This window comes from Dendrobium catenatum, unplaced genomic scaffold, assembly GCF_001605985.2.
Source record: "Dendrobium catenatum unplaced genomic scaffold, ASM160598v2 fragScaff_scaffold_231, whole genome shotgun sequence".
Taxonomy (NCBI): Eukaryota; Viridiplantae; Streptophyta; class Magnoliopsida; order Asparagales; family Orchidaceae; genus Dendrobium; species Dendrobium catenatum.
In genome coordinates, this window is record NW_021318693.1 from 11647796 (window position 1) to 11671063 (window position 23268).

The window sequence follows — 23268 nt, forward strand, 5'->3', positions numbered from 1 at the left end:
ATGGCGGATCCCGAATTTGAATGGGGACTCGTGGTCGACGCCTACGGTAATATCAATATCCTACGATCCACATTCTTCGACGCGGGATTTGATTACGAAGATGACACAATTGGAGGTTACTTGGATCGAATCCTCCCCATTCTTGTGCAAGTCGTCGACCGACAATTTGCCGACTACGAGTGGATCATCGACGGTCAACATTCCTCGCCACTTCCACATCCAACGCCTCCCTCTCCATCACTACGGATCGCCGGCACCGTCTACCTCAGAGTGATCTCGTTCCTTGTGTGGTTCTTTTTCCTCCGACAACCCTAGACATAGAAGAGTGATCTTAAGCCTCAAGGTGAGACGATCGCTTTATTAACCGCCGGATTCTAATTGGCTATTCATTGTCATTACTTTTTGATTGAGGTTTTTATTTTATAGATCTTGCAAATTTAGTTGTAACAACTTGCCTAGACTTTGTTAAATTCTTAGATCTTTATTGAAGTATCAATTGTGAGAAGCCTTAAAATTGTATTATCATTATTCTTACCAACTTTTATTAATTTCTAAGAAACAATTCCTGGTTTCACATCATGATATTTCTTTATTAGATCTAAATGACAATTTGACTTTTAACATGACACAATGGCGAAAAAGGAGTCATGCAGCCGACCCCACGTAGTGGGACGAAGGCTTGATGTTGTTGTTGTATGTGCCTCTCTCAACTAGTCTATGTAGGGGGATCTTCATACAATGTTATGATGGCAAGTTCTCTCTACATGGCTACAAATATTCAAGCACGCAATATTCATAAAAAAACCCATTATTCATTTTGCTTACTTTTGTTTGTTCGGTGTTTTATTTGATGTTTCCAGTTCATTATGTTGATTTTTCTTGAAATTAGGAAGATATATGAATGCCTAGCTTGCACTTAAGTAGTAGAAGGATTTTGTTGTTTTTTGAGCCTGTAAAATTAAGAAAAACCTAGTTATGGCAGCTTAAGTCTTGGAACTAACCCTTTAGGTTGAATGCCAAATAATAATAATAATACAGAAATTGATTAGACCGATTGCTTCTTAAAAAAGAAAATTTTACTATTTTTTTTTTAAATAATAAACAAGGCATTCCAAGTTAAAACTATTATTATTTATATATACACTTACATTAAAAAAAAAACCTTGGATTATTAAGTATTTCACCTGAACAAAGTGGTCCTTGGTGATAAAATGCTTATGTTTCTTAGGGTGTGTGATATATTTGATTTGCTATCAAACACCCTGATAAAGATATTTGCACAAACCATTGATATGAGCCTTGAGTTTCCTCAAATGAATATTGCAGCATTGTAGCTCAAGGAATTAGTAATGCAGAACAGGTAATGTTTTTCTTGAGCTTGGTCTGCTACATGAGATGTTTGTAGTCTGCTTCTATGATATTAATTATGTAGAAGTTATGTAATAATAACTGAACATCGGTCCTTAAGAAGCATGCTGGTAAGCTGTGAGATCGATATCCTTCATTAAGCACCACAGGGGCAGATATTCGAATGTTGCTATTGTCTTTACTCATCTTCATATATTGCACTGGATATAGCCAACTACTTGCAAGTAGTTTTGTAGTGAAAGAAGGTTGATGTATAATCTCTTTGATAAACGCTCATAGGCACATGATTTTGATTAGTAGATACATAGTGCACCATCATCTTAATTTATATTCTTATTGGCTTTTTTTAGGTTATAACTACAAAACCTTTGAGACCCATTTGGCAATGCTTTTTATTGCTTGATTATTATTATTTTTAGGCAACAGAAGTAATTTTAGGGCTTTTGGCGAGCAGTTGTATGGAAATATTCAGTTTTATGAAAGTTAAAATAAAATATAGGAATTATCAAAAGACTGATCAAGCATGCTTTTTTAAAACGGATGAAAAGAGATTTGGAATGCGGTGGGAGTATGCAAAACCAAAAGGAAATTGAGGTTCATCATAGGATTTGTATTCACTACCCACTTAGTATTTGAAATGGAAAATGCATAAAAAGCTCATATTCAACTTGTGCAATTGACCGTGGTGGGAGGGACTTTGATGGGATTGGTTAATGGTGGTTAAGGATAGATATGAATGTTTAGTTTAAAGTGTGAGGGTGTGATTTGGAGTTTATCATGTGATGTTTAGGAATTTAAAGAGATTTGGTGGAAGGAATGCTGAGACTAGTTAAAATTTGCTAATTTTATGTGATTTGAGAGATCTCTTTGGCAAATGGGTTTAAATATTAGAAATGGATAGAATTGAATGTGGATGGTGATAAGAAACACTTGTAGATCTCAAGTATTTTCTATCAATCTTTGGAAAACAACGAGAATTCTTCACAAAAATCCGCACAAAATCACAAAAACAGTAGATAATTTGTATTATTTGATGAAAAAAACATAGAAAATAGCAAGATACACTTGATCCTCAATTCGATAGGAGGATCGATCTCTCCCAAATCTCTAGACGCCGCTAGAGCCCAAAGAAAACTTAAATCTAGGAGATCTCAAATTTCAGCCAAATTCAATATACCCAAACCCTAGGAAAACAAAATATTTAATGCATACAAATCAAAAGGAAATCCCTAAACAGTCCCTACATTCAAATTTTCCTCTCAAAACCCTCAAAAAAACTTCCTAAAAGGCTTGGTTTGAACCAGGCGGGGGCATGCGACTGAACGAGAGGCGGAGGCTTCCAACTCGTTACGCCTGGGTCGGTCCCGCGTGGACCGGTCTAATAATACTCCCCTCCCGAAGATCCACATTGTCCTCAAGGTGGAGATATGCTCGTGTTCCGGTGGAGGTGGCCATCCTTGAGGTGGCTGAAAATCCTTACCAATTTTTTGAATTATGGGTTGCCCTAAAAGAGAAATTTCCCCTCTCTCCTTCCTGATCACATCCAGCTTGTGTAGTCCCACCAGAAAATCTTCCCCAACCTCTTGAAGTCCCCTAACCATGGTCTTAAGTGAGACCATGGCTTTGGATAGCCCTGCATATTTCCTTATAACCACCTTTCTCCCATCCACCATTAATTCCATCGTGAGTGCTCCCCAATTATCCTTGGTTTCCTCTAAGGTTTGCAATAACTTCATTCCCAGGATGACATCAGTACTTCCTAATTCTAGTGAAAGAAAGTCCTCCCTTACCTGAATCCCCTGGATGGTCAACATCACTCCTCTACAGATCCACTAGCCTTTCTCCACCTTTCTTGTACCCATCATCACTTCATAACAACCGGTATCCACCAATTTCACTCTCAATTGGTCGACGACCTGAGTGAAAATGAAATTGTGGGTAGCCCCACTATCAATTAGCAACACCACCTCCTTGTCCTCTATCTCCCCCTTCAACTTCATGGTATGATTCTTAGTGAATCCTATCACTGAGTTCAGGAAAACCTCAGCTAGATTCAAGTGCAGCTTCTCCTCCATCTTCCCCTCTGTCTCCTCCTCACCTCCCTCCTCAGTTTCCTCGTCATTGCAGACCGTGAGAACTTGAAGAGTTCGGTCCTTGCACCGATGCCCTGGTGTATACTTCTCCTCGCACCTGAAACACAACCCCTTTGCCATCTTCTCCTACATCTCCTTCTCTGTCAGCCTCTTAAAATTTTTCCCACTCCCTCCTCCTATTGGCTTCTCCCTGGTGGTCTCATTAATGTTGCCTGAGGTAGGCCCTTGGATGCTAGAAGAGTGGTCGTAGTCTTTTAAGAGCCTCATGGGCTGCTGCTTCTGGCTCCCTTCTCCAGATTCTTCTGATTTTTCACTAGCTGTGCCAACTTCATGGCCTCCCCCAAATCCCTAGGCATCAAAACTTTCACTGCCGCTCGGATCTCTGCCTTCAACCCCTTCATGAATTTTCCCTCTAATATCGTATCTGATAATCGCTCCACCCTATTGGCTAGGTGCTCAAACTGCTCCCGGTAGTTTGCTACTGATCCTTCCTGTGCCAGAGCAAAGAACTGCACATAGAAATCTCCTTCCCGGTCGGTTTGAAAATGTTCTATTATGCAGTCCTTGAATTCCCTCCAGTTCCTGATAGGTCTCCTCTGGTCTCTCCACTGGTACCAAGACAGTGCCTTCCCCTTCAAACATAGGCCTACTGCTGTCAGTTTCTCCTCCTCCGTTAGCCCATTAACGACAAAGTACCTTTTCACCTTATAGATCCACCCATACGCATCCTCCTTCTCGGAGATAGGCATCTTCAACTTCCTCATCTTCTGATCTCCACATTCACCCTTATTCCTCTATAGATTCCCCTCTCCCAAGTGCTAGGTGCACCCCATATTTCTATTTCCCGGTCTTCCCTTGCTCTACCATAGCCTAAACACCCTTCGAAATCCCCCCCCCTTCTGTCTTCAAAATCAGCACCTCGACGACCATAGTATCCCTCCTGGCACTCCCCATATCCACCCCCTCTTTCTTCCCTCTGGAGAGGCTCTAGATGGGGCCTTCTTCTTCCTCCTTCCATGATTTTCACCTCATTTTCCTCCCTACGAATTTCCGTATTCGTGCTTTTTCCTTCCCCTCTTGCCACGGAAGCTGCCGTTTGATTTTGAATTTCTAACATCTTCTTCATCATGTCTCGGAGATCGGCGACTTGTCCTTCCATGGAGGAAATCCTTTCCTCCACCGTCGTTTTGATTTGATTCATCTCCCCTTCAAGCCTTTCCTCCAGAGCATCCACCTTGGCATTTGGCTCTTTGTAAGCTGAAGTAGTTTTAAATTTGTCCACCTCTGCAAACTGTTGCGGAGGATTGATGGATTTTGCTTTGAGTGATTAATTGTTAGATTTTATTTTTAAATATTTTTGGGATTTTGGGATTTTTGTGGAGTTTTTGGATTTTTATGGATATTTTGGGTGGAGCTTTGAAATATTTGAAATAAACTATGGATATTTGGGAGATATTTGAAAATATTTTGAGAACCCCTCCGGTTGAGATCTGCATTCAACACGGCCATCATCGGGGTGTTCTTTCTCTTTGTTGATTAAACCTTGTCGACCCTATCAACTTGACGATAGGGGATCAGGTTTCGTAGGTTTTATGCCCTTGATAGTGAATTCATATTATTATAGACCTTTGAAGGCCTAAAATGAATGCATTAAAACAAATATACTGGTCACCCTCACCGTATACTTGTTTGATTGTTCGAACCCTGTCGACTTCTATTGACCCGTATAGAAGGATCAAGTTCGAACTTGAATTCACTTATTGATCCGCGCAGCGTCCCTAGACGTCACGTGTGTGGGGAGAGTTTTTGAATAGGTATTAGAGACTAGTAAGTAACCTAAAGAAAGAAGAGAACAACTATCTATCTCATCAAACTAAGAAAATTTCTTAAAACCACTAAGCATCAAGAAAATGGAAACACAGTTCTCCATAAAAAATTTTCATTTAACGCTATAAATTTCATTGAATATCATCCCATTTTTATAAGCATCATAAGACCTTTGGATAACACTTATTGAGGGAAAAGGGAGGCGGACCATTAAATGCTTAGAGTGGTTCCAACATACTTTTTAATGCAACTCATTTTCATGCAAAACACATTAACGGGCCTGCCAAACATGATTGAATGGGAGAATAATTAAATAGCAAAAACATAAATAAAAATTACATTAAAATAAATTTAAAGTTGTGCTTGGTCATAATCCTTGGCTCATGGCTTTTGCTTGTTTGGGTTTTTACACTTGCTCTTATAATTGGTCTTGTGGGTTGATTTGTTTGAACCATTTGATATGCTACATCAATAAAACCGTTCTAGCGTTAAGGAACTCGATTGCTACACTTGATAATGACAATGCATGTTAGAATTTCTATCATTTACACTTCTCCTAGCTTATTGTTTTAAAATGTATACCCTCCTGGCTCCTGGTCACCTCCACCCCCACCAAAGTTAAAAAAGAAAAACAAGAGAAGAGAAAGAAAAATCAAGATATACTATTTGGATAAAAAAATAAACTAATAATGTTGATGCTTCATACGTACATTATCATAACAATTATCGTGGCTTCCCCATGCATTAAATGAGGTGTTGCACAGCCAGTGAAGGAATGGCTTTGTCTCGTAAAGCCAACATTCTAATTAGTACCAATTTTGTAATGTACAATTTAATGCTCTTGTAAGCTTTAATATACTGAAATTTTATGTGCTAATTATTTGCCAACATATTTTCTAGGCTTCAATTAAGATGGATTTATTTTCTATATAATGCTAACAATTTACAACACTCGTAGTTATGTGTTTAAGTTCAATATCCTAGAAATCCCTTTTTATCGCCTATTCGAAGTTGGAGATTCTAATACCCTGTAAGTTTATTGGAATATCTATATAAACCATAATGCCTCATTTTGGGGTGCAAAGTAGCCAAATATGAACAAGAAAGTGATGTAGGGTGCTTAGGTTTTCAATAGAAATTTAATATATGATGCAGAAAATAATACAACATGCATAGAAAGCTCGTCATGAATTCATAATATTTAACAACACTAGTTACCTTTGCCGAAAATCAAAATAGAAATCAACTCATGAAAATTCAATAGCCTTCTGCTAGAAATAATATATAGAATGCTATTTCAAGAAAGCCAAGCACGAGTAGACATCCATGCACTTGTTGAAAAATCAAATCCTATCAAATTTGAGTTAATTTAATCACGCATTCAAACCTATAACAAAATTTATAATAAGAAGAAATTAAAAGGGAAATTCACTAAATGCAAGCTTCAGGTTAATATACGGAGATAACTTCTTCCAAAGACCTTCAATTCCCTCAAGTAATCATGAAATTAATTCTTGAAAGTAGGTGTAGTGCATCCAGCGAGAAAGTTAAGTGGACTTGTGTTATTTGCAACTCATTTCTACTTTCAAGCATATTCTAATATTTTTAAGGGTTTTATTACGAGTATCGGATATATGGGATGTGATGGTGGAAAGGACTTGATTGACAATGGCTTCTTTGAATCATATCAGGCTTGATCTTATAATTTTACCTTTTTTTTTGTTTAAGTTCCCAGGAGGTTATCCATCCGACCATCCCACAAATGCTTCATTACAAGTATACGTAATTGTGGGGTTCTCAAAGAAATTTCACTGATTATCCCAAAAGGTGTCTCACTTATTTTACTTATGTTGCATAATATCCCTTCATGATCTTCTGACTGGAATTTTGATTATTTCCTCCCATAGCCTACTAGGATCCATGGTTTGTCTGGGCCTTAGCCCTAGTGATCACTACCCCGATAATGCATTTAGGTACATGAGGAACAGTTCTCTTCGTCAAATACCAAGGATCTGATGAGAAACATTTAGAAATTTGTATTTTTTTAATGTCCATTATATTCTTTGAAGTGATTGATGAACATATTCTGATAAAATTAGTTCTTTGCGTGCCTGTAGTCTAAAGGAAATGTGCTAACTCTTGGTTGGCACTTCAGTATGCTACATATAGGTTGGCATGTTGCATGCGAGCCATAATTATTAGGAGAGATCATACTCAAACCTGTAGTGTTTGTTGGAAGCCAGCAGTGCCACTCCATCACGAAATTTATCTATCTATTAAATTTGAATGCCCCTTCTGTCAGCTGCACCAACTTTATTTTGTGAATATAAACTGTTTCAAAACTTAAATTTGTCAAACTAATTTTCTTATGGGCTTAACTTGTAAGAAAGAGCCTGTTCAACCTATTCTTGTAAATATATGAAATAACTATAAATTTCCTGGTAAATTTCCATAAAAAAGTGAATAAATGGGTGCAGGCATCATCAATTAAGTCTTGTGTTGATTTGCTTAGATGCATCAACCATCTATCAAGTTTCTGACCACTTTTTTGGATATCTTAAATTTCAATTCTTAAGAAATAGTTTGAGATTATTGATTCTGATAAAATATCAATTTCCTAATTAGCCCCTAGTAGTTGGTGAAGTCAAACTGCTGCATATTCATTCTCTCCTGGTTCTTTCAGATATATCAGGGCTAAAAAAAATTTAGAAGCTAGAGGACAAGATTAGATGAAATTGTAAGTTGATTACTTGTTTATTGTTGTACAATAGACAGCGAAAATAACGCAAATCAGAAATCATACAACAAACAACTCAAATAATACGGCGATTTATGTGGTTCGACGAAGATGCCTACGTCCAAGAGGAGGGGATGATGATTTCACAATATTGGAGGAGAAGAAGGATTACAATTTCTCTCTTCTTTTCATGCCTACAATATAATAGCCCTCAAGCCATATTTAAATATTTGAAACAAAACTACAAAGGAAATTTTAATTAATGTTATAATATGGCAAAATCTAATCATGCCAATTAGATCTCCCAACCATGTTAATTAAAATTTATAATGTATACAATAATATATTCCCCTAATTAATGCATCAATCAAATCTCCAATCAAATCAACTTAATTAGGGAAATAATCAACTCCCTAATCAATTACTTAATGAGCCATCAAAGCCAATCAAGGCTAATCTAGATTTGGAAAGATTTTTAAATCAATAATCTACATCTCATCTTTCACTTTAGAAAATGAAAAGATGATAAATTAGGCTCCAATATCAGAATGACTGCATCTGGATAGTTGTCTACGTACCCCCTCTCAAGGGATCAAATCGAGCATAGTTCTTCAAAACAAGTAGACAATCAGTTGTGAGCTTTAATGTTCATCAACTCCTATATTAGGTGAACCTGCTCACTCCTCCAACTAAAGACTTGTTCAATCTGTAAACCAAGTCTTTTGAGTCTTCATATTCAGGCTACTGTAACATGTGGATCTTCTCCTGCAATTCTCCGTGTAAGAATGCAGTCTTCACATTGAGCTGCTCCAAAATCGGACTATATTGTGCTACAAGTGTCAAGTTGTCATGACTCGGCCCGAAAGCGCGAATTAACGAGTCGGGAATAGATTGTCGGACGATAATTAAAATTTTTATTTCCTAAATCTATCTCCAATACATTGAAAAAGCCACTAAACCTTAAAAATATAAATTGATATAAAATGAATTAAATACCTTTTATTCGATGTTTCACGTCTACGATACACATATTCACCTCTTCTACTCATTTTGATTTTATTAAATTATACATGAAAATGTTAGAACATCTACAAGTAAGCTACAACTTAGTGAGTAAAACATGATTCTAAATTATAGTAACCCAAAGTAATTGGAATAATATGCATGATCCCTTTTTCATTTTATATAATAAAATAATTTCATTTAATCATATCATTTCATCAAGACTTTCAATATTATGCATAAATCATATATGTCATATATATTATATCTGTATTCATATCTTTTTCATTCTCATAAATAATACAACCGACATAGAAGTCGTCGTCTAATTTAGTACCAATGAAGGTACTATTTTTTATTTTCCTTTTCCATAACCTTTTTCATTAATGTGCCGGGGTACATTGTGTCCCTAGTTAGTACCATAAAGGAGTGTGCTCCATCAGTCAACATGCACGTGAAAGCATACTAAATAAATCATATCATTTACTTTCTCCATATCATTTCATATTGAATTATATAATAAGCATCATGATAATATAGGATAAATGATATTTCTATGATATAAATCTAAGTCTTTTAATTTAAAATGATCAATTGTCTTTAATAAAGAAAAAACATGTAACATTAATAGTAAATAATTAGATAATAATAGTACTTGATACATTATATATAGGAAAAAACAAATATCATTATTATAATTAAAAGATATGAATACTCACCTTGAACTTAAGAAATACGCTGCTTCACTTTTATTCTTTATTCCAATGATGGGTTGATTTAAAACCCCTATAAAAGATCACTCCACTTCATTAAATTTCTCTAACTTATTATTTATAATTAATTATTATAAATTTCAATTTTAAATTAACGTCTCAAATATTATTGATTGGAACTTCTCTCACCCTCTTGATTAATTATTTATTAAATATATCCAATTATTGCTTGAATTTTAATTTAGCAATAAAATTTATTCTCTTTCTTTTTATATTTATTTTTATATTTGATAAAATATCTCTTTTTCCAATACAATTCATCTCACCAAAACTTCCCTTCATTCCTTGAAATTCTTACTTCCTCCACCATCGAACCAAAGTTTATATCACTTGGATTCTTCCAACATAAAAATCAAAATATATTTTCTTATTATTTATTCAACTAAAGAAACGAAAATTGAAAGTATATAACCTCAAATCAAATCACTTTTTTTTCCTTAAGAAAGAATTCTAAAAAAAACACCCAAATTCTTTTTCTTTCTTTTCCAGATTTTCTCCCTTACCTTTAACTGAACATTCATCCTTGTTTTGATTAGAAATCATATGATGATTTGCACAGAAATAAATAAAAAAATTTGATGAACATACCTTCCTCTTCCACTCTATACTCCTCTTCTCTCAGTTTGCTTCTTCAATGATAACAACGAAAAAGAACGAGTGAAACAAAGATATAACTCATGAGAAGTCATTATTTCTCACTCGTGCACGCGATTAATCAGTTAAAACGATGGAAAATCCATCAAATAGGCGTATACACACCGCACGAGACTGCTCAGATCATGTCTACTCCGTAGTTGCCCATTTGGTTCGTCTGTTTGATAAAAAAACTGGTTCCTTTGAACCGGCTAGCTGAACCGGTTCTTACACAAGTGAACACGGGTCGAGAGATGCTTAACCACTGGGTAGAACACATCATCATAAGAAATCCCTTCCTATTGTGAAGAGCCTTTTGCCACCTAGTCATGTACCGCACATGAGCTCCATGAGATCCATCCTTCTTTGCACACTCCCATTTGCACCAAATGGATTTTCTTCCTGGAGAAAGCTTCACTAACCTCCCAATAACATTCTTCTGAAGAGACTCCTCTTCATCCATAGCCTTCTCCAAAGATCACCATCAGGATTGTCCACTGCTTCATTGTAGTGACTAGGAACTTCAGCCTCCGTGGTTGAAAGTGTAAATGCAATGTGACCCTCAACCAAGCTGGTTTTGAGATATTCCGGCGCCTGGTCCTATTCTTCGCAATAGATTCATGAACAAGAATCGCATCCTCAACATCATTTTCTATCTCTTGATTTGCAGCTGAATCAGGTACCTGGGTAGAAATGATAGGCTTATGTGGAACAAATGAAGTTGCATCAAACTCCAATTTATGCAGTGCATATGTGCTCCCAATAGATCCCTCCACTTGCTTCAAGTCCAGAGGCTTCAACATGCTCACCTCATCGAAAGTAACATCCCTGCTAACGATAATCTTCTTCACTATTGGTTCATAAAGTTTGAAGCTCGTGACTTCATGCTTGAAGCCAATAAAGATCATATTCCTTGCACGCGGTTCCAATTTATCATTCTGAACATGATAATAAATTGAAAACTGAAACACTCTCCAAGTGATCATAATCTCTAGCAGGATGATCTAACCACATCTCCTTTGGGGTCTTGTTCCCAATAGCTACAGAAGGCAGATGGTTCACCAAATGAAATGCATAGTCTATCGCCTCAGCCCAATAGATTCTATCCAACACAGTATTGGATAACATACACCTAACTTTCTCCATCAAAGTTTGATTCATCCTCTCTGGCACCCTGTTCTGCTACGGTATCTCTCTAACAGTGAAATGATGCTCTATCCCATACTCTAACACTCCTGCAATAATGCATCTGAAGTGTATTTGCCCATTGCCTGATCTAATACATTGAAACCTTTTATGAGTCTAAGTTTCAATCCACTTTTTATAAGCTTTGAAAATCTCTAGTTCCTCGCTCTTGCGCCTCATGGTGTACACCCAAACATATTTGAAGTAATCATCAATAAAAGAAACAGTATTGCCATCCGCCGAATGATGCTATTTTCATCGAGCTTCAAATATCTTTGTGAACATACTCCATGATACCCTTTGTATTGTGGATGGCGGTACTAAAGGATACCCTTGTTTTATTACACATAATGTTCACAAAGATCAAGCTTGCTTGTGCTTGTTCTTTTGATCAATCATTATTTCACCAAAGTCATAAGAGAAGTCTCTCCAGCATGAGTTAGCTGCATATTCCATAACATAGCGGCATCAGAAGAATCATCAACAACAGTAGCTGTTCCAACCACGTTTTTTCCCTAAATGTAGTAAAGATTATGGTGACGAACTCCTTTCAGAAAAATCAACGCTCCATGATATATCTTCAAAACTCCTATCTCAATGACTATCTTGTATCCCTTGGTGTCTAAATCCTCAATAACTATCTTGTTTCCCTTAGTCTCTAAAGCCCCAACAGACAGTAAACTCTTCTTGATATTTGGAACATGTCTCACATTAGTCAGTTCTCTCACAGTACCATCATGTATTCTGATGAAGATGCTCCCTATACCAACTATACAACAAGTTTGATCATTTCCCATGGTCTTAACACTACTATCAAGCTCCTTGTAGGTATAGAACCAATATGACAAATGTGATAGGTAGCACCAATATTCAGAATCCAGCATTAACCATCTGAATACAAACTCTGTGAAACTACATATAGTGATACAACTAAATCTTCATCAGGCTATTCCATGCTAAGGGTTGCCTTAGCCTTAGTGGAAACTTCATTTCCTTTTTCCTTCAGCTTCGAACAATCATTCTTTTAATGACCAGTCTCCAAACATAAATCATATTGAGTCTTTCAAAGACTGCACCCATGAGACTTGCCTCGCTTGTTACTGCCCTTTTTCTTCGTCTCTGATCTTCCTTGTTGGAGTATGAGAGCCTCAGCCAAATCATCATTGCATATTCCTTGTCCTGATGCTGGAATTCGTGATTCAACAACACAGTGGTCCCCTCACCGTAGTTCAAGACTACTTCATATGAATGAGTGTCATTATGAAGTTTTTGTACTCATCCGTGAGCGAATTCAATAGAGGGGCGCCTTGTCTTCATCTCCAACATCCTCATCCATATTCAAAAGATCTGCCAACAGCTTTGTGAAGTCATTCAAATGCTCATCAATTGTAATCCCATGTCTCATATGAAACATATAGAGCTGCCGTTTCATATAAAGACGATTCTCCATACTTTTTGTTAGATATTTGTTCTACAAAGTCTTTCATAACTTTACAGCAGAAGTCTTTATCATCATCTCATACATGATCTCCTAAGATAGACAATTTATTATCAAGTCACAAGCATTCTGGTTCATCTTCAGTCAATCTCTCTCAGACATCTCTTCAGGACATTCATCGTTATCCAGAACATCCTCTAGATTCAAAAAGCACAGCACATCTATCACCTCACATTGCCACATGCCAAAGTTTCATTTGCCGTCAATTTCATCACATCAATTTTAATGGGATGTGTAACCTCCTGATAGATCGCTACCTTCTCCACTGTCAAAGTGGATGTATCTATGGCTCCAACGGATCTTATAACCTCCACCAAATTGCAGCTGCTTTATGACACCGGAATTACACCAATCCGGCTCAGCAACAATCCAGAACAAAAATCAGGAGCCTCTGCTTGCTCGATCTGACCAAATCACGTCTCAGAGATTTTCTCCCGTTCTTCAAACCGCCACCAGAAATTCCACCAAAATCCAACTCTGATACCAATTGTTGTGCAATACACAGCGAAAACAACACAGATCACACAACCAAACGAAAGAACACGATGATTTACATGGTTCAACGAAGATGCGTACGTCTACGGAGAGGGGATGATGATTTCACTATATTTGAGAACAATAGGAATTACAATTTGGCTCTCTAGTTCTCTCTTCTTCTCATTCTTATAATAAAATAGCCCTCAAGTCCTATTTAAATATTTGAACAAATGAAACTTTAATTAATGTTATAATATGGAAAAATCTAATCTTGCCAATTAGTTCTCCTGATCATGCTAATTTAATCTCTCAATTTATACTATAATCAGATCCCCTAATTAATACCTCAATCAAATCTCCAAGAGAAATAATCAACTCCCTAATCAATTATATAATGATCCATCAAAGCCTTCAAAATCAAGGCCAATCTAGATTTGGAAAGATTTCCAAATCAACAGTTATAAGCAAGTGTTGGTGAATGTCATCATTATTCATTAGTATGCAAAAATCTTGGCCATTAACTGTTTTGTTCAGGGTTTAATTCTTTCCTAAAACTTCTTTATTGCTTTATTGATAAATTTGCTAACAGAAAATGGAGATAAATATGTGTCCCTGATTTGTGTATAAGTTAGAGCATCATTGCATCTATGGGTTAATTATGTTTCCATTTATCTTTTATAACACTTGATTATTTTTGGTATTCTCAGGTACCATTTTCATGTTTGGTTTCTCAATTGTCTGTTTTTTTTTTTTTTATTTGATGTTTTTCTTTTCTAGGTGAAAAGTACAGAATTTAAGGATGTTCCTATTGAGAGGATGAACTTTACAGAAGACTTGTTGACCAGCACATCACTTACCCGGCAATTGGCTGACCAGATGACACTATCAAAAGCTTATCTAATCATTGCAAAGGAGCATGGAAACTTTGATTTTGCTGCTGAGCTAAGCTCACAGATCAGGAACTGTCAAAGATTACTTTCTCAAGCAGCAGTCAATGGTAAGCGTATCACACTTGTTGAAGCCCGGCCTGTTGCCACTCAGCTATCAAAATTAATCAACAAAGCTCTAAACTACCACTATGACATAAGCACCACAATCTCAACTCTGAGGAGCCACGTCCAAGCCCTCGAAGAGCGTGTCATTGTAGCAACTGTGCAGAGTGCGGCATTTGGCAGATTAGCCGCTGAATCTTTGCCCAAGAATCTCCAATGTGTTAATGTTAAGCTCACTAAAGATTGGTTTGAAGAACCTCCCCTAAGACTGCTTGCTGAAGAGCAGCAGCACTCCCTCCGTCTAATGGATATCAACCTATACCACTTCTGTTTGTTCTCCGATAATGTGCTTGCAGCTTCTGTTGTTGTGAATTCTACCATTGCAAATGTAAAGCACCCACAACAGCTTGTTTTTCACTTGGTCACAGATACCACCAATTACCAAGCAATGGCTGCGTGGTTTCTAAAGAACGACTTCAAAGGGTGTACTGTGGTGGTGAGAAGCGTTGAAGAATTCTCTTGGTTGAATGAATCTTCCTCACCATTGTTTAAACAACTAGCAAGTGCAGAAACACAAAATTGGCATACAAGGTCTCTTTCACTGCTCAAATACTTGCGGTTCTACATCCCCGAAATCCACCCGTTGCTGGAGAGGGTAGTGCTTCTTGATGATGACATCGTCGTCCAAAGGGATTTGACTCCTCTCTTCTCCCTGAATATGCATGGAAGTGTTATTGGAGCAGTGGAGACTTGCCTCGACTCATTCCACCGACTTCATAACTATGTCAACTTTTCTCATCCATTGATCAGCTCGGCATTTGATCCGCAAGCCTGTGGTTGGGCATTCGGGCTCAATGTGGTGGACCTGATAGCATGGAAGAAAGCTAATGCGACCGCGAAGTTTCACTACTGGTTACAAAAGAATGCAGATGGCATGATTTGGAAGGAGGGAACTCTGCCGGCCGGCCTCCTTTCATTTTATGGACTCATGGTTCCACTTGACAGAAGATGGCATGTATTGGGCTTGGGATTCGACTTCGAGATCGATAGTAGGTTGATACAGAGTGCTGCAACTGTGCACTTTAATGGGAATATGAAGCCATGGCTGAAGCTGGGAATTAGTAGGTACAAACATCTTTGGTGGCGTCACATAGATTTTCTACATCCTTATATTAGAGATTGCAAGCTGCAGAGCTAGCAAGATGGATTTTGCTGATTTTTTTGGTTCAGTGGTACTTTATTCATTATAGAGCGGTGGGATTACTATTTTGGGGGGGCGGAAAAATTCATTTTGGAAGATGTAATAATTTCTTTAGATCTTATAGGATTGGGACGGCAATTTTTTTCTTGTGAATAATATATCATGAGGATGTTTTTCAGCAGGAAAATTTTCATGTTGAGTATAGAAAGTTTATTCTTTTAGGTAATGTGGTTGCCTTTAAAACCTGTTTGTGTTGTAAAATGTATGTCTTTATTTTATTCCTCCATCACAGAGAGTGATTGTATATATTTTATTTTTCTTTTGTAGGGATTTACATGGTCACATCCAATGCTCCCAGCAGAGTGGAACAGATACAACAGATACATCTAATTGCATGAGAAAATAATTTCAGTTTTGAAGTGGATATTTTAAAATAATTTGAAGTTAAATGCAGGTCTAATTGATGATATTTAGTGTGTATTTGATAAGTTTATTGATTGATAGATTGATGAAGTTTTAGTAATAAATTTTATGAAGGTTTCTATATCTCATTAGTTGTCCGTTTTTTATTAATGAATGATTAAGATTTCATTTGAGATGATTTTATTATTGTTTTGTAAAATAGCTACAAATAAAGTTATTTTTTAAAGTTGTAAAAAATAATTTCCTAGTATAAAAAAATTTGAAAGTGGTAAAAAAATAATGATCAAATAAAAATTGTGATTACTACATGAAAAATTAAGCAGTAAAAAAGTGGTTCCAAATAACATAAAAGTTATTATGAAATTTGAAAAGCTCAACTTGCTAAATAATTTTTGGAATGTTTATTTAAATCATTTTTTATTTTGAAATTGATGACTATAAATATAGTGTATTCAAAAGAGAATAGTGCTCTTGGAAATAGAAAATTATATCATTTGTAGGAAAAATTATTACATGTGGAGTTCGGATGTACCTCTACGTTCGGATTCCAATAAAATAGTGACACGTAGATTTCTTATTTTTTTGTTTATGCTCAGTCATGAAATTTTTGAAATCACGACAATTCACTCATTTTTATGTTAAAAAAAAAACTTGCAATAGCTCACAAATATTTATGGCTATTAAGAAATAAAACTTTGGGTACCTTTTGAGAAAGAAAAACGAGCAACACCTGATGAAGATGGAAATTGATTTGGAGGACATCAAATTCTCTAAAGGATCATTAGAAATGAAGGAAAAGTTCAAGAATAAGAAAAAAATTACTTGACTAATAATTAGTTATCAATGTATATTATGAGACAATATATATTTTGTTGAGCTTAATTTTTCAATAAATAAATATGTCGTATAGGCAAATACAACAAAACTGTGTTCACCTTCAAGATAGCTCAAGTTCTAAAACAAGCTTGAAATCTTCAATGAGCAATTTACAAACTGGGCAGTAATGACTTATATGTTTTCTGTGATGTTGCACGCACATTAAATTAGAATGTATTCTTTTATATGTCGAATGCCTCGAAAACACATGCTTCTATAAATCAACTATGTAAAATTTCATGTAAAATGATACTTTTTTGGAAGTTCATTTATTCTCTCATATGTAATTATTATGTATTTTTTCTCTTTCATTTATGTGATATTTTTGTTCATTTTGATACTTTTTTGAATGATATCAAAACTTGTACACATCAATACATTTTCCAACAAAAAAATTATTATGTATTTTGACGTTTTTTTTTTTGCATGATATCAAGCTGTGTATTATTGTGTATTGTTATGTATTACTATATATTTTTGTGTATTGATGTGTATTGATATGTCTTATTGTGTATTATAATGCATTGTTGTGTATTGTTGTGTATTATTGTGCATTATTGTGTGTTACTATGTATTGTTGTATATTTTACTGTGTAGTGCTATATATTTTGCTATGTATTATTGTGTATTGTTGTGTATTACTATGTATTTTACAGTATTATTGTGTATTTTACTGTGCATTGTTGTGTATTTTATTGTGTATTTTAGTTTGTATTGTTGTGTATTATTATGTATTCAAGCTTGCATAAAATCTCAAATTGTTTTGCAAATAAAAAACAGATAACTATTAAGGATGTTAATAGTATACCAAAAGTACATAATAAACGATATTATTTATAAGATTGTATTTTTACTAAACACTTCTTATGTAATTGTGATGCCCCAAAATCTAAATTACAAGAATTATTTATTTATTTTTTAAATAAACAACAACCAGAGTTATCCAATATCATCTATCAGTAATAAACAATAAAACATATTTTATAATTTAATATATCAATTTACACATTTATATTCTTTCTCAAAATCATATATAGTACTCAGGATCTACATATTTATATCATAATTATATCTTGTCCTTAGTACAAAAGAATAACTAAAAAAAATATAACCTGAATAATTATGACTAGCCTCACACTCCTGCTCCCCTGCCTTGACATGAAGTCATTTAACCACATGTAATGAGCTTAAAAAGCTCAGCAGGTCACCAAAACCTATAACTAAATTCAAAGCACGGTAACGAAGCAATAGGCATATTAACGAACTTTTATTTGGTCCGGTGAACGTACGCTCCTCTACGTTCGGCCACCAATATTTTAGCGACACGTAGCATGAAGAAAAGTCGCCGACCCGACCCGCTGTTTTTTGGGTTCTAGCGCGTGTGTTTTTAAAAATCCTTGACGAGCCGAACAACATCCCATCACCTTTTGGATATATTTCAAATACCTAGCAAATATCGAGTTGTACCTAGTTTTTTCTAGCCATACCGAGCAAATACCTAGCAATACCGAGCAAATCCTTAGCAATACCGAGCAAATCCTGAGCATTTTATAGCTCCCAAATATTTAGGATTTTTACGAAATAAAATTTTGGGTACCTTTTGAGAAAGAAAAACGAGAAACACGTCATGAAGATGGAAATAGATTTGACTGACGTCACATTCTCTGAAGGTTCATTGAGAAAGAAGAAAAAACTTAAGAATAAGATGAAACTTACTTACCTAATAATTACTTTTCAATGTATATTATGAGGCAATATACGTTCTGTTGAGCTTAATTTTTCAATAGAGAAATTTATCGTAGAGACAAATACAACATAACTTTTTTCACCTTCCAAATAGCTCAAGTTCTCAAACAAGCTTGAAATCTTCAATGAGGAATTTATAAACTATGCAACAATCGTTTATGTGTTTTATATGATGTTGCATGTGTTTGCTGTGATGTGGCGCACACATTAACTTAGAATGTATTCTTTTATATGTCGAATGTCACAAAAATGCATGTTTTGCAAATCAACTATGTAAAATTATATTTTTTTTGGAAGTTCATTTATTCTCTCATATATAATTATTATGTATTTTTCTTCTTTCTTTTATGTGATATTTTTGCATTATATCAAAGCTTGTACACATCAATACATTTTCCAACGATAAATTATTATGTATTTTGATGCTTTTTTGCACTATTGCAATTCGAGCTCACGAGTTTATATTTTTGATGAGAACAAACATTGTGGCTCACATCCTATTGTCTACTTGTATTTACAATATATTTTTGTTTAAGTGTATACTAACGTTTTAGGAACACCGTGCACCATCTAACGAAGATTCAAGATTTAAGTTTGTCTAGAATATGTTTTGCTGTAACATTTTTTGTAATATTCATTAATGTATTTTTTATTTCTTGAGTCAAGTCCTATAAGGGTGTATGCTTGTTTGGTGATCATGCACACACACACTCAAGGAGAGTGAGATTGTGTCAAAACCAGAAGTTCAATTTTGAACTAATCGTACTGTACAATTTATATTGTATTGTACGATCAACTCTTCAACTAATCATACTCGACGATTTAGATCGTCTAGCATGATCAGTTATGATCATGAAAAATAGCCGACAATCATAATTTAGTTAAGGTTTTGAATTTCATATTTTGTTTTAATCATCTAGGACGATGTACATCGTATTGGATGATCTATGACAATCATGTCTAAATTAATCTTATGATTAGGGAACTAGTTATGGTTAATGTGTTCAATCCGATCGTTGAGAACGATCAATGAAGATCGTATTGGACGACTTGAAAGGTACATGGGATGATACTTAATTGACCTAGATGAAATACCATAATTTTTCTTCTAATTATTCAAGACGATCCCCGATATCGTATTGGACGATATGTATAAATTTGAACTGATCATACTGGATAATCCTGAGATCATCCAAGACTATTAGGTCAAATTCTGCACATCGTACTAAACGATTCTAAGATCGTACATGATGATATTTGGCGCAATAATTGAGTTTTTAGGACCTGAAGCCCTCTATTTAAGCACATCATACTAGACAATCCTACGATCATACTTGACAATCTTTGCCGCCAGAATTGATGTGATGCCCCAGATATCAATAGTGAAAGGATTCGTCTGACATTCTGATCGAACTCCATTCCAGTTTCCTTGCTCGGACCTGAAAATCTTAACCACATATAATGAGCTTACAAAGCCCAGCAGGTCACCAAAGCCTAGAAACGAGGTCTCACAATTGATTTCTTAGGGTTTTTTAAGCCCTCTATTTAATCTTTCTCAAGGCATTTTGTAAGTGTCTTTGGCTGCCATTGTGACTTCGTTCTTCTGGAGAAAACTTGAAGAGAAAACTTGAAAGGGAGAGAGGAAAGGATGGAGCTTAAGAGGGAGATGATCTTTGGAGGGGGTTTCAAGAGAGTGTGGAGGGGATTTCACATAGTTGCTCCGTCAAGCTTGCATCTTAGTACCATCGAATTCATTGTTCGTTTTGAGGGAAGTTTTGGGAAGATGAAGATCTCTTTAGTGTCGAAGGACTCTGCTACTCCGACGCACCAGGGAAGGTAGAAGTGATTTTGTAAGGGCTTCTCTGCCTAGCTGTTGGGGCTAAAGGAGAGTCACTAAATGTTTAGTGCAATATTGGGAGTAGGGCTGCAAACGAACCGAGCGGAGTCGAGTATGTGAGTGTTCATGTTTGTGTTCATTAATATCAGCTTGTTCAAGTTTGGTTCATATTTGTTCGAGCTTTATTATTTATGTTCATGTTTGGTTCATTTAAATTAATGAGTGTTCATGTTCAGTTCATGTTCATTTCATGTTCGATTCGTTTAGTGCTTTTCGAGCTTTAAACAAACAAGCATGAACGAGCTATAACGAGCTCTACTTTTAGATGTTCTTTAACTTAACAAATGAGCTTTATCGAGCTTCCTAATAAACGATTATATCAAGCATGTTCGCGAACATATTTTATAATTTTTTTTAAACTATCAAACAAACACGTTCATGAACATATCTATGAACAAATACATTTATAATAAAAGCAATTGTTTATGTAAAATGAAAATAACATTAATAAATATGAATATATTTTTAAATAAAACTTACATGTTGCATATTATATAATCAAATATTAATTAATTTTATCGAGCTTATTCACAAGTTCAAAATCGAATATGAATCAGGCTTTTGTCGAGCTTAATGTCGAGTTTGTTCATGAGCTTCAAATGATGTTGTTCGTGAACATAAATGAGCCGAACACATTAGTGTTCAAGTTTATTTATTTAAGAATTGGTTATTTTTAAAATATTGTTAAGTTTGTTTGTTTAATTTAAATTAAATTGATCCAAACGAGCTTTAATCGACCGAACAACGGTAAGCTCGTCAAACGTTTGGGTTCGTTGCAGCCCTAATTTGCGGGAGGGGCCTCCTGGGAGAGGCTTGGACGGTAGCGTCAAGTGTGAGACCGAACCACCATAAATTTGATGTGTTCTTTCTGATTTTATTTTTCGAGCTTTATTTTTTAATTTATTTTGGATAATAACTGCTTGTTAAAAATTTGTGATTGATATTATGTTGTATTGATTATCTATTTTCAAATGTTGAAAAAACTTTAAGAATATGATTTTCTTTTTGTTGAACCAATTCACTCTCTCTCTCTCTCTCTCTCTCCTCTCTCTCTCTCTCTTCTCTCTCTCTCTCTCTCTCTCTCTCTCTCTCTCTCTCTCCCCCCACTCTTAATTAGTCTCGAGACTAGTTCTTTAGGGTTTAACAACCCCCTCGAACTTTCATGCACGATATCAAGTTGTGTATTATTATATATTATAATGTATTATTGTGTATTATTATGTATTCCCGTGCATTGTTGTGTATTATTGTGTATTAATATGTATCATTTTTTTTTATGTGTATTATTGTATTTTGTTATGTATTAATGTATATTTTATTATGTATTATTGTGTATTGATATGTATTCAAGGTTATATAAAAGTCCAATTTGATTTGTAAACAAAAAAGTATATAACTATAAATGATGCTAATAGTATATCACAATAACATAATAAAGGTGGTTATTTATAAGTTTGTATTTTCACTAAACACTTCACATGTAACTACCTCAAATAATTTTATTCCACAATCTCATGCCCCTAAAAAAAACTTATAAAACTTAAATCAAATGAATATATTGTTAGTTTGCTTCCCAATTGAACAAATCCTTGAGGTCATTAAGGCTTAAGCTAAAATCATAGCAATACACAATGCGTATTAGCAAAAAAAACTTATATTTTTCAACATAATTTCTCTAATACACAACTGTGTAAAATCTCAAAAAGCTTTCAAATGAATAAATAAAATATTGTGTATTCATATAAACTTGAATATTTAGTAATACACAACAATACATAATGCACATTAGCAAAAAAACATATTTTTCAACATAATTTTCTTAATACACAACTTTGCAAAAGCTCAAAAAGCTTTCAAATGATCAAAATAAAATATTTTGAATTCATATAAGCTTAAATACATAACAATACAAAATAAAATACAAAGCAAAATATACATTAATACATATCAATACATAGTAATACATATCAATACACAGTAATGCACAACAATACACAATAGTACATAGTAATATACAGCAGTTCACTTCAAATAATTTCAATCCAGAATCTCATTCCCCTACAAAAAACTTATAAAACTTAGATCAAATAATTATATATTTAGTTTGCTTCTCAATTGAACAAATCTATGAAGCCATTAAGGCTTAAGCCAAAATCATAACAATATACGCCAATACTTTGTAATACACAGTGCGTATTAGCAAAAATATATATATACTTTTCAACATAATTTCTCTAATGCACAGCTGTATAAAAGTATTGTGTATTCATATAAACTTGAATATTTAGTAATACACAATAATACTTAGCAATACATGGTGTATTAGCAAAAAAATCATTCCCTCTTGAAGACAAACGCATCACCCTGTTAGGATAATAAATTGCTAAGGATGTCCTAAGTAAAATTTCTATAATGAGAGATCAAATTATCATTGAAGATGCTTTCACATTAATGAAATACAAGTTTTGATTAATGATGTGCAATTCCATGCATTTTATTTATTTCAAAGCATATTAATGGTTATTTAATCCCCCATTATA

The 23268-nt window shown here is 34.8% G+C and overlaps 1 protein-coding gene across 2 annotated transcripts in view; it reads left to right on the plus strand.

Moving 5' to 3' along the window:
- Positions 1-16025, plus strand: part of LOC110106864 (probable galacturonosyltransferase 11) — a 22233-nt gene extending 6208 nt beyond the window's left edge. The window contains exon 2 of one of the 2 annotated variants that reach the window (XM_028693184.1): positions 14384-16025. In XM_028693184.1, the coding sequence (XP_028549017.1) occupies positions 14384-15783 (1400 nt within the window). In that variant the 3' untranslated portion in view covers positions 15784-16025. Of the gene's footprint in view, positions 1-14370 lie in introns of both variants that reach the window. The other variant, XM_020836927.2, reaches the window with a different exon arrangement.
- Positions 16026-23268: the final 7243 nt, after the last annotated feature.